The sequence below is a fragment of the Argopecten irradians genome, chromosome 2, assembly GCF_041381155.1.
Source record: "Argopecten irradians isolate NY chromosome 2, Ai_NY, whole genome shotgun sequence".
NCBI classification, from domain to species: domain Eukaryota; kingdom Metazoa; phylum Mollusca; class Bivalvia; order Pectinida; family Pectinidae; genus Argopecten; species Argopecten irradians.
Window position 1 is genome coordinate 41,882,505 of NC_091135.1, and position 13,287 is coordinate 41,895,791.

The 13,287-nt window shown below is 36.5% G+C and overlaps 2 protein-coding genes across 3 annotated transcripts in view; both read left to right on the top strand.

The window, feature by feature from the left end:
* Positions 1-13,287, top strand: part of LOC138315533 (uncharacterized) — a 263,516-nt gene that overhangs the window by 160,728 nt on the left and 89,501 nt on the right. The gene's annotated exons all lie outside the window — the stretch shown is intronic.
* Positions 191-11,321, top strand: LOC138315529 (transmembrane protein 143-like). Its single transcript, XM_069256617.1, is given in 6 exon segments — positions 191-300; positions 303-513; positions 1,426-1,582; positions 6,651-6,845; positions 7,097-7,727; positions 9,637-11,321. Coding segments are annotated over 6 exon segments (1,530 nt in total). The 5' UTR covers positions 191-224; the 3' UTR covers positions 9,897-11,321.

Sequence of the window (13,287 nt, forward strand, 5' to 3'; positions counted from 1 at the left end):
TTTTCTAATTGCAAGTGTCTTTGTGTTAATTACAAAAAACAAAAAAAAAACACAAAAAAAAACAACAAAAAAAACAGGTGAGCGATACCGGCCCTCTCTCTGGGCCTCTTGTTTTACACATGCTCATGTGCTGTTGTGACAAGATAATTATATTATAAATAGTGTTTCTGATAATTTGATGTTAATGCAGGTTGTTCATTGTGGAAAGTTTAAAGTAAATCTCCATGGTCACCAACATGCCAGGACACTATCAACAACTTTTCAAGTCTGTGGTGCAGATGGGAAGACTGGAAATGTTCCAAAGGAAGAAAAGAAAGAAGATGGAAAACCACCTGTTACCAGTGTTACTCCTACCACTGCTAAAAAGACTGAAGTGATCACAAAGGAAGATGTTAAAACAGATGTTATAAAGTCACCTGTCCCTGATACAGATGTGATAACTAAAGAAAAACCAAAGGAAACAGCTTTAGCTAGACAACAACGCAAAGCTGAAGAAGAATATGCTAAATACAGGTGAACTATGCATACATAATTAATGGACTATATATTATATATCTTCCAGTGGTTTTTGTGTTGCCTGCAACGCAATGGTGACACTAACGTATCTCTATATCGGCGTCGGTGTACGGGAAACAATTTCCCTGTGATAACTTAAGTATTTATTGTACGATTTCAACCGAATTTAAGTATTAATTGTACGATTTCAACCAAATTTGGTATATTGCTTCATATCAATGTGTTCTTAGATGAGTGCGATAATGGTCAAAATCCGTCAATATCGTCAAAACAGATAAAGCTGTGGTTTCTGCTCGATAACTTTAGTATTTATTGTCAATTTTCAACCAAATTTGGTATATGGCTTTATATCAATGAAATCTTGGAGTGGTTTGATACTGGTCAAAATCCATCAATATTTGCAAGTTATGAGACTTGATAACTATACCGAATTATTAACGATATTTTCAACTGTAAACTATTTTTTTGTGATGCTGTGCAGGCAACACATCCACTTCTGTGGATTTCTTATTTTAGGTACATTTTGGGCAGAATAAAGCCCCTTCTCCTAGAGAAATTTTGCTGTATTTTGCCAAATTTTATGGAAATATTTTCCCAAATACAGAAAAACCCTAAAATACATGTATACTTGTTTCAAGAAAGATGCAATGCATTGTTTTCCGAAATGGAAAGGTACAAGCCCCTAAAATTATCAAGTAAGAAAGTCACTGGCTTCCTGTATGGAATAACAAACAAGAATCGCCCTATTCAGTTAATTCTATTATGAACCGTTTCAAGTATTCTGAGATTTCACCTTTTTCTACTTTGGTACAAAGATATTGAATTATTATATGAAGGAAGTGAAAGCTTGTATATGCAATTGCTTTTAAGGGGAGACAATCGTAATAAGATACATTTCCATATTTTCAGGGAGAAATACATTCCTATCACACGGACATCCATAGTGCGTCACATCTTGCAGGAAGACATGTTGAATGATGAGGAGAGAAAGATATTTGAGGATTTTGCTCTGTGTCTTGACAAGTCAATCCGCAATAAATACCATGGAGTTTTACAGCAGGCCAAGGTAAGAAAGGCCATTGATTGGTTATCTGTTACAGCAGGACAAGGTAAGAAAGGCCATTGATTGGTTATATGTTACAGTAGGCTAAGGTAAGAAAGGCCATTGATTGGTTATTTGTTACAGCAGGACAAGGTAAGAAAGGCCATTGATTGGTTATGTGTTACAGTAGGCTAAGGTAAGAAAGGCCATTGATTGGTTATTTGTTACAGCAGGACAAGGTAAGAAAGGCCATTGATTGGTTATTTGTTACAGTAGGCTAAGGTAAGAAAGGCCATTGATTGGTTATGTGTTACAGTAGGCTAAGGTAAGAAAGGCCATTGATTGGTTATTTGTTACAGCAGGACAAGGTAAGAAAGGCCATTGATTGGTTATTTGTTACAGCAGGACAAGGTAAGAAAGGCCATTGATTGGTTATGTGTTACAGTAGGCTAAGGTAAGAAAGGCCATTGATTGGTTATTTGTTACAGCATGACAAGGTAAGAAAGGCCATTGATTGGTTATGTGTTGCAGTAGGCTAAGGTAAGAAAGGCCATTGATTGGTTATTTGTTACAGCAGGACAAGGTAAGAAAGGCCATTGATTGGTTATGTGTTACAGCAGGCCAAGGTAAGAAAGGCCATTGATTGGTTATTTGTTACAGCAGGACAAGGTAAGAAAGGCCATTGATTGGTTATTTGTTACAGTAGGCTAAGGTAAGAAAGGCCATTGATTGGTTATTTGTTACAGTAGGCTAAGGTAAGAAAGGCCATTGATTGGTTATTTGTTACAGCAGGACAAGGTAAGAAAGGCCATTGATTGGTTATTTGTTACAGCAGGACAAGGTAAGAAAGGCCATTGATTGGTTATTTGTTACAACAGGCCAAGGTAAGAAAGGGCATTGATTGGTTGTTTGTTACAGCAGGACAAGGTAAGAAAGGCCATTGATTGGTTATTTGTTACAGCAGGCCAAGATAAGAAAGGGCATTGATTGGTTGTTTGTTACATCAGGACAAGGTAAGAAAGGCCATTGATTGGTTGTTTGTTACGACAGGCCAAGGTAAGAATTAAAGGCCATTGATTGGTTATTTGTTACAGCAGGCCAAGATAAGAAAGGGCATTGATTGGTTATTTCTTACATCAGGGAAAGGTAAGAAATACCATTGATGCATTATTTGTTACAACAGGCCAAGGAAAGTTATTGATGGGTTATTTGTTACAGCAGGCCAAGGTAAGGCATTGATGGGTTATTTGTTACAGCAGGCCAAGGTAAGGTATTGGTGGGTTGTTTTTTACAGCAGGCCAAGGTACGAAAGGGCATTGATGGGTTATTTCTTACATCAGGCCAAGGTAAGAAAGGCCATTGATGCATTATTTGTTACAACAGGCCAAGGAAAGTTATTGATGGGTTATTTGTTACAGCAGGCCAAGGTAAGAAAGGGTATTGATGGGTTATTTGTTACAGCAGGCCAAGGTAAGAAAACAGGCCAAGGTAAGAAAGGCCATTGATGCATTATTTGTTACAACAGGCCAAGGAAAGTTATTGATGGGTTATTTGTTACAGCAGGCCAAGGTAAGGCATTGATTGGTTATTTGTTACATCAGGACAAGGTAAGAAAGGCCATTGATTGGTTGTTTGTTACAACAGGCCAAGGTAAGAAAGGCCATTGATTGGTTGTTTGTTACGACAGGCCAAGGTAAGAATTAAAGGCCATTGATTGGTTATTTGTTACAGCAGGCCAAGATAAGAAAGGGCATTGATTGGTTATTTCTTACATCAGGGAAAGGTAAGAAATACCATTGATGCATTATTTGTTACAACAGGCCAAGGAAAGTTATTGATGGGTTATTTGTTACAGCAGGCCAATGTAAGGTATTGATGGGTTGTTTTTTACAGCAGGCCAAGGTACGAAAGGGCATTGATGGGTTATTTTTTACATCAGGCCAAGGTAAGAAAGGCCATTGATGCATTATTTGTTACAACAGGCCAAGGAAAGTTATTGATGGGTTATTTGTTACAGCAGGCCAAGGTAAGAAAGGGTATTGATGGGCTATTTGTTACAGCAGGCCAAGGTAAGAAATGCCATTGATGCATTATTTGTTACAACAGGCCAAGGTAAGAAAGGCCATTGATGCATTATTTGTTACAACAGGCCAAGGAAAGTTATTGATGGGTTATTTGATACAGCAGGCCAAGGTAAGGTATTGATTGGTTATTTGTTACATCAGGACAAGGTAAGAAAGGCCATTGATTGGTTATTTGTTACAACAGGCCAAGGTAAGGCATTGATGGGTTATTTGTTACAGCAGGCCAAGGTAAGGCATTGATGGGTTATTTGTTACAGCAGGCCAAGGTAAGGCATTGATGGGTTATTTGTTACAGCAGGCCAATGTAAGGCATTGATGGGTTATTTGTTACAGCAGGCCAAGGTAAGGCATTGATGGGTTATTTGTTACAACAGGCCAAGGTAAGGCATTGATGGGTTATTTGTTACAGCAGGCCAAGATAAGAAAGACCATTGATGGGTTATTTGTTACAACAGGCCAAGGAAAGTTATTGATGGATTATTTGTTACAGCAGGCCAAGGTAAGGCATTGATTGGTTATTTGTTACATCAGGACAAGGTAAGAAAGGCCATTGATGGGTTATTTGTTACAACAGGCCAAGGTAAGGCATTGATGGGTTATTTGTTACAGCAGGCCAAGGTAAGAAAGACCATTGATGGGTTATTTGTTACAGCATGCCAAGGAAAGGTATTGATGGGTTATTTGTTACAACAGGCCAAGGTAAGAAAGGCCATTGATGGGTTATTTGTTACAACAGGCCAAGGTAAGGCATTGATGGGTTATTTGTTACAGCAGGCCAAGGTAAGGCATTGATGGGTTATTTGTTACAGCAGGCCAAGGTAAGGCATTGATGGGTTATTTGTTACAGCAGGCCAAGGTAAGGCATTGATGGGTTATTTGTTACAACAGGCCAAGGTAAGGCATTGATGGGTTATTTGTTACAGCAGGCCAAGATAAGAAAGACCATTGATGGGTTATTTGTTACAACAGGCCAAGGAAAGTTATTGATGGATTATTTGTTACAGCAGGCCAAGGTAAGGCATTGATGGGTTATTTGTTACAGCAGGCCAAGGTTAGGCATTGATGGGTTATTTGTTACAGCAGGCCAAGGTAAGGCATTGATGGGTTATTTGTTACAGCAGGCCAAGGTAAGAAAGACCATTGATGGGTTATTTGTTACAGCATGCCAAGGAAAGGTATTGATGGGTTATTTGTTACAACAGGCCAAGGTAAGAAAGACCATTGATGGGTTATTTGTTACAGCATGCCAAGGTAAGGCATTGATGGATTATTTGTTACAGCAGGCCAAGGTAAGGTATTGATCGGTTATTTGTTACAGCAGGCCAAGGTAAGAAAGGACATTGGACGTGTACAAATTACCCTTACAATACTTGTTATAACTGAACACAAGTTGTATGAGTGTTTACAACCAGAAATATTATCAGAAGAAATTGAGTAAAATCATATCAATTCCAGTCATTTGTTGGTCATCTTAACCGAAAGGTCAGGATGACGTATTGTTGTCATGAACCGTCTGCCATCATGCGCTGTGCGCCGTCGCTGTCCACGGTGTGTACACTTTTCATTCAAATGACTTCTTCTCCATTACCAAAATGCTCAGGGTACTGATATTTAGCCTTTAGCATGCTGGTGTGAAGTACTACCAAGTTTGTTCAAATACATAACCTTGACATTCATTCAAGGTCACAGGGGTCAAAAGGACTAAAATCTTTAAACGACTTCTTCTCAAGAACCGAAAGGCCTAGGGTACTCATATTGGGCCTGCGGCATGCTGGGATGAAGGGCTACCAAGTTTGTTCAAATGAATGACCTTGAACTTCATTCAAGGTCACAGGGGACAAAAAGGCTCAACTCTTTAAACGACTTCATGTGAATAACGAAGAGGCCTAGATACTTGATATTTGGCCTGTGACATGCTGGGATGATTAACTTCCAAGTTTGTGCAGATGAATGACCTTCATTCAAGGTCACAGGGGTCAAATAGGATACATATGTAAATAATTAAATGACTTCTTCTCAAGTTCCGAAAGGCCCAGGGTAATCATATTGGACCTGCTGCATGCTGGGATAAAGGGCTACTAATTTGTTCAAATGAATGACCTTGATATTCCTTAAAAGTCACAGGGGTCAAATAGGCTCAAATCTTTAAATGATTTCTTGTGAATAACTAGGAGACCTAGAGACTTGTTATTTAGCCTGTAACATACTGTGATGAATGGCTACCAAGTTTGTTCAAATGAAATATTTTGACCTGTATTCAAGGTTACAGGGGTCAAATAGGCTAAAATCTTTAAATAACTTCTTGTGAATAGGTGTCCTAGGGACCTGATATTGGGGCTGTAACATGCTGGAATGAAGGACTACCTTTTTCAAAATGAATCACCATGACCTTCATTCAAGGTCACGGATCAAATAGGCTAACATCTTTTAATGACTTACTGTGTACTACCGTATGATTTATTGTCTAATTCATAGTCAGATTACCATTAAGGCCCATTAGGCCTCTTGTTAAGAGTCTGCATCAACAGTGCCCTTGATTCAGATAGATATTTTCACAATTGCTAGCTTATCATTGATTACATTTCACTATACTAACACAACTTTTATCAATATATCTCTGTTAAGGTTTGGGTTCGCACAGAAGTCAGAGTTGTATTCCTCTCTTTTAAAAGTGCAAGTACAATTACCCATCCCCCAAATAATTGTTGATCATATTTATGATAACTTTGAAGTGCAGATGGAGGTCCAATCTGATAATACTGATTTTGATTTCGCTATTAGTAAGCAATGCTAAGCTTGACATATGTGACAGATAATATATGTATGTAGTTTATAAGCAATTAAATTTATAATGTAATAACAATCTTTGGACCGACATTTAGTGCTTTTCCGCCATCAAATTTAATTGTTGGAAGTTTCTAATAGCAAAATACAACATAGAACAATTATTGAGCACAGTAGTCCGGCTTTGCAGTGGTTTATCTATTTGAATGTTTCCCTTTGAATAGGAGATGTTTGACCCCCTGAACCCCGACAAGGACACAATTCAGACAAGGAAATGGAACAAAGCTGAACGTGTAGACAATGAGTTCTGGCTGATGCAGCGACTGGAGAAAATCATGGAGAAGGCCAATTTCCACGAACTTCCAAAGAGTGTCCTAGCTAAGGCTATGGAGGAACATGAAGTTGGTTTGGGAGTCAGGGTAAGTTGGAGAGCTGTGATGTCCTCATGGAGGACCATATATGAAGTTGGAGTGGGAGTCTGGGTAAAATAGGAAGAAAATAACACAAGTTCCCTTGATCTGATATTTTCAGTCTCAAATTATCAGTACATATACACATCTTAAGATCACACATTGTTTTTACCTGATAAAAGAGTTAAAGGATAGATCATGTAATACAGAAATCTACAGTATATTTTCTATGTTCAGTTTTGATTCTTGTTTTGTATTAGGTAAGCCATGACTCAACCAAGTTTGATGTCCTTCGTATCTGGGCACTCGGCAAGACGTTACCTAAGGATAAACCACCTTTATACCTACAAGCCTGGTATTGGTTGTTTCCTAGTCAGGTCCCAGGGCCTAGCGAGAGCTTATACTACAAACGTGTTGCCTTGGCCATGAGACTGAGGAAAGACCAGAAACTTGTACTTAAAGGCTTTAAAGATGTTCCTAAAAACTCTCTAGAAATGTTAATGCCTGATGTTAAGGTACGAATGACAAAACTTGATAAGTTATGGCTTGGAGGATCCGTAACCACATTCGCCGTAAGTCTGATGATGAAAGCATCGCCATTTATGTCAGGACTACAGAACTGGACATTAGGTTTGACAGGTGTCACATTTGCTGTGGGAGGGACACTGTATTTCAGGTATCAGAACCGTCGCAATGCTTACCTGGCAGAACTTTTCCAAATGTTGTACACCAACAACATTGCCAATAATCGGGGCCTTTTAACGCTAGTTGTTGACCGAGCCGAGGACGAGAGCTTCAAAGAAGCCTTGCTTGTGTACTCCTTTCTTCTGGCTAACCGTCCTGATTCAGTAAAGAATAAAGCTATGGCTGACATGGCCCCACAGGAATTAGGTAAGAAATCTGGCACTGTATCTGACATTGCATCTTCGTAGGAAAATTGCTCAAAAATTAAAAAACGCATTCGCTATAATTAGTGCCCAAGGCACTTAAAAGATGATATAACAATTGGAAACATCTTTGCCGGAAAATAACTAAAAAAACTGATATCCTAATATTGTAGACCAATGACTGATACATTGTATAGCTGACACAAGTAATGAATATCTGTACATTCTTGATAAACAAAATAATGTGCGTACAGGCATACATTATATAAAACTATAGCGTGTTATTAATGACCAATATATAATGGTAGCTACAGAATGTATAGCCAGTCTGTAAGTGAAAAGAATAGCCTAATGAAATGTAAATAGTATTTTTATACCTCCGCAACAAAGTTAAGGGGGAGGGGGGGTATACTGGAATCAGGTTGTCTGTCCATCTGTCTGTCTGTCTGCATGTACACACAATTTGTCTGGCAAATTATTCCTAAACTACTTGACAGATTTTGATGAAATTTGTACATGGAACCCTGATATAAAGGGGAGTTGAGTAAACTTTATCGGATTTTGCATTGTCCCCTATTAATGGAGTTACATGTACTACTAAATATGTTCAGCAGGGGAATTAGTTGTCAACTCTGGCAACAATAGTAGTTTTTGAGGACTCATTTAGTTGGCAATAATGTCTGATTCCCAATCAAAAATATCCATTTTCATAGCATAGCATTGATTTATTGCAAAATGTTCTATAATTATAAATCAGATAATACCAAGTATTTCTTTGGTTTGGCTTTGTCACAATCTCTATTATCCTAATAATTACTATATTTGAGTCCGGCGTAGAGGATCTAATAACTCTGTACTGGTTATAAACTTAAAATAGAACCAAACTTCACTGTTTTTAGCCCATCAGATGGTGGGCTATTCAAATCGCCTTTCATCAGTGGTCCGCCCTAGGCCTTCCTTCTGTCCGTCTGTTAGAATGAATATACATACCCGGCCTACTATACATTTTGGCTGGGTACAAAATGGTCCCTATATGTCGTAGTGGAGCACTGCCTCAGAAAATCCCTTGGGCACAATTTTCTATACTTTGTTGTAGGTTTCCAATTACTTTATGCGTATACATGCACATTCTATATTGCAACAAACATAACGACCATGTTAATATCTACCGTACAGCTCAAAAGAGGTAAAATTCACAATTTGTAGACTTGCCATGTCTCGCTGTGAATTTGATATTTTATACCGTTTACTTTTATTGCCTTGTAGGTAAGCGATATAAAACAAGTACAATAAGATGCATACAAGCATTTGAATTAAGATTTACACGATCATGACTTTGCTTCGATCATTAGCAGTAATAGGCACTAATTGTAGCTCTAAGGACAACACCATTATCTGTCTTAAAGTCTTTTGAGCTACAATGTTGCAGCTATCCGTCCATAAACAATTCTTGTCAGCACTATTTCTCAGAAAGTGCTAAAAGGATCTTTCTCATATTTCCCCCTAGGGCCATAGTTGTGCATATTGCGTTTTGGGACCGAACAATCGGCAAGATGGCCGTCAGGCACCCATCTTGGATTTTGATAGTTGAAGATTGTTACCTCTATTTTTCAGAAAGTACTGAAGGGATCTGTATCAAATTTCATATGCAGGTTCCCCTTGGGCCCTTGTTGTGCATATTGCATTTTGAGACCGATCAGTGAGCAAGATTGCCAACTGGTAATATTGAAGCAATCTGTCTCATATTTTATATGTTACTGTAGTATGTTTGAAAAGTTCGAAAAGCAGAGAAAAGATCGCTCTTTTAATTTTCAGACGTAGATCTTTCTATAGTGGATGTCAAGATCCTTCTGTGGTCTCTTGTTTCTAAATAAGAGTTCTTGTTTCAACAGCTGTTTTTTTGACTGTTTTAGGAGGCTTAACAGAAGAGGAGCTGAAGAGTAAGATTGAGGCGTGGATCACCAGTAAATCTGAGGTGAACGCTGACTTTGATGCCCAGGAAGCTCTGTCCCTACTACAGAACTATGGCATAGTCAAACAGTCTGCAAAGAAGATCCACGTCGTTTCCTTAGCCGCAGCCATTCGCTGTATGCCACAGAGACCTGATACACTACTGATGCGCGAATTAGAGTCGGACCGTGTCGAAGACCATGACGATGAAAAGTTTACATGATGTTTAGTTGATGGTGACAGAATATGTGAGAGAAGTTTTTATTGGTCTCGTACAATCTAGAATTTATGATATGTGATGTGATATTTAAAACTTTTCTTACAGAGAATTTCTTATTTATACTGTGAAACAGTAAAGCAATAATAATTCAGCACTGTACATTTGGATTTCACAAAAACAATTTGAATCAATTACAAAGGGCACTATTATAATAGGATTTTTTGTATACAGTTTGTATATGTAACTAATATATAATATGTAATTCCTTTTTACAAGAATTCTACTATATACAAATTCTGATTTAATGTTTATAATATATTGTTAATAGGGTATATGCTGATTGATGGTGTCATAACACATGTACTGTATAGTTGTTAAATTTTGCGAGTGTAAAATTTTGAAATTTTCTTTTGGGAACACAGGGGATTATTTTTGCAAATCATCTTCATAACATTGAAAGCATCATTCAGATGACAGGGTGTGATATTTCAAACCGCGATTTTAAAAATAGTTGTATGCTTGTTTAGTTGGTGAATAATCAAAAATTAAAATACAAAAATTAAAAGCAAAATTAAATAACCCTATTAACAATAAGACAGTTTGTATTTCTTTTTGAGTATGATTTCATTTCAATCATATCATGTTTCATTAAATGCAATCTTTAAGAAGCTTTGTACGTAATTGTGCCAAAACAATAGCACTTGTTTTAAGTTGCTGTTGGCCCTGTATTGCTATATCTGCTGAAGTTGTTTGCTGGATCCAATGTACATATAATATTATAATGATATTATAATGTTATCATGTTAAGATATCATCAAATGCTCTATTTGTTGAAACAGTATCGGTATATTTTAATAATGATTTAATTACATCATCATTTTCTTCACTTTGAGGCTTCAACAGGAAAGTGTTACCAAGGATTTATACTCATATACGTCCTTGTGTTACTTAAAAAAAAAGTAGTTTAAATTCTGTAACTAAAACATCATAACCAAATATGCTGATAAATACTTCCAGTCATTACGACCATACATAAATGAAGAGACAATTTTCAACAAGGTTCTTAACAATGAGAAAGTTGTAATTAAAACCTAGCTTATAGAGAGGTTGATTAGACTGTTGAGGGGAAGTAATTATACATGTATAACTCTGTAGATGTAACAGTTAGTCATATGATGAACTACAGAACCGCGATACTGATAAGGGGAGGTAACTCTGTCAGACGTAACAGTACTGTTACACACTGATCATGTATCATGTAAGAATGGCATTGTATTCTGTGATGAATGAACTGAAGTATAAAACCTTTTCATGGACTCTACTTAACAGTGATACTGGTGAATCACATGTATTAGTGTATATGAGTTTTTCTATGGAAATTGATGATAAAGGAGTGTCAAAATTTAATAAAATCTACAAAAATTTTCATTCTGTATTATCTTTTTGATGTTAGATCTAGATTCAGAGTTATCTCTCTGTTCCCATTTTAAGTGTCCCAACATCAGATGGTGATCTCTTAACATCTCTTGCTTATAAGGTTCTAATCCTGCATTCATATGCATTTTGTTTGAGGTCTAGCACTAGTCCCTCTAGATCTGTTCATCTCAAATAAAGTGTTCCAACATTTTACAACAAGCCCTTGACCTCATGTTTGCAGCTTCAAAACCCATCTTTGACAGTCACCATGCAGGTACTGATCATATAAATTGATGTCTTTTCCTCAAAAAAGTTATATCTAGGTTCCCCTAGTTATGCATATTGCATTTTAGGACTGATATGAAAATGAGATTGCCAATAGGGAGCCATCTTGAATTTTGACAATTGGAGTGTATAATAGATATTTCTGAGATATCACTGAAGGAATCTCTCTCTAAATTCATACACTGGTTCTCCTTGGTGCCTATACTGATTCATATTGAATTTAGGATCAATTAATCAGCTTGTATCCATCTTTGATTTTGACAATAGAAGTTTGTTATCACTATTTATCAGAATGTATTGAATGTATTTTTGTTCCAATTTCATTTGTAAATAGGCCCCTCTTTATGCCCTGTTATGCAAATTGCATTTTATAAATGATCTGAAAACAAGTTTTTGACAATCAGTGTTTCACAGAAAGTACAGAAGGGATTTTTCTCAAACTTCATATCACTATTTCTTACATTAATTACTTCAAATTGTGTTTAAATTAACCATTTAGGCACTAAAAAGTGGTCGTATTAAGCAGGTGATTTTTATATAGAGGTAGTCACTAATTTAAAGCAGGTTTGACTCTGTAATGTGTATATACTGGTATAAGCTGATGTTAATTGCCTCAAAATAATCATGTTACGAGAAAATGAACAGTATGTGTTGTCAATGCCACATACCAGTAATATTATAATTACTAAGAAAGATCATTCAAAAAGAGCTAACATCCCATAGACCAGAAATAAGTCAAATGTTGCCTCTGGGATTTCCAGTTATATCATGCAATTTCTAGAATGAAATTATACATGTATTTTTGGTTGATTAGGTAAATACTGTAACTAAAAATATCTGAAAGATGATTAGACAATTCAACAGGATGTCGATTAATGCACACTTATGAAATATTTGGTATATCATTTAATTGATTTCCCTTGACTATTCATAGCTTACTTGTACTAGTCAAATCAAATAGTACCATGTCACTTTTAAATGACTGCAGCACCACACATCACTGCTTTTGTCACAAATTACACAGGTTATAATTAGTACGTCATTTGGACTGATTGATTGATTTACCAACCCATAATTGATTGATTGGTGAAATGACTACCTGTAGTTAATGCAGCTGTTTAATAGCCCATTACAGTAAAATTTAAATGCTATTACAAACTAGATGACTTGCAACTTGAATGAACATGTAATTTAAAACAAAACATCAAAAGGGTTTAGTAAAGCAGTAGAATAAGATCAAAGAGTAGCTTCTTAACAAATCATTAGAACAAACTCATTACTTTTCCTTGCAGATTTACTGTGAAGCAAATACTGTACTGTAATTTACTAGATACTAGTACTGTCACATAACAAACGCCAATTAAGTATAAAATTCTCTCAAAATTGTCAATTTGTTTATTTTTCTTGTATTTTATATAAAGCAATATATATTGACAATGAAATATATTGAGAATTATCTTGTTATTATTGAGGGATGTATAAGGAACCCTTACTTTGTCACTTGTTCAAACACCTCTATCAACCACAATACCTTACCAGCTACAAACTTCTCACTTCTTATCTAATACCACCTCCAAACCTTCTTCAAATTATTACAGATACCCTCAAATTTATAAACTCATATCCACTACTTTTCTCTACAAGCCACTCACCTACAGAAACAACAAATGTGATAGGTCAGAGGTTACAGGTA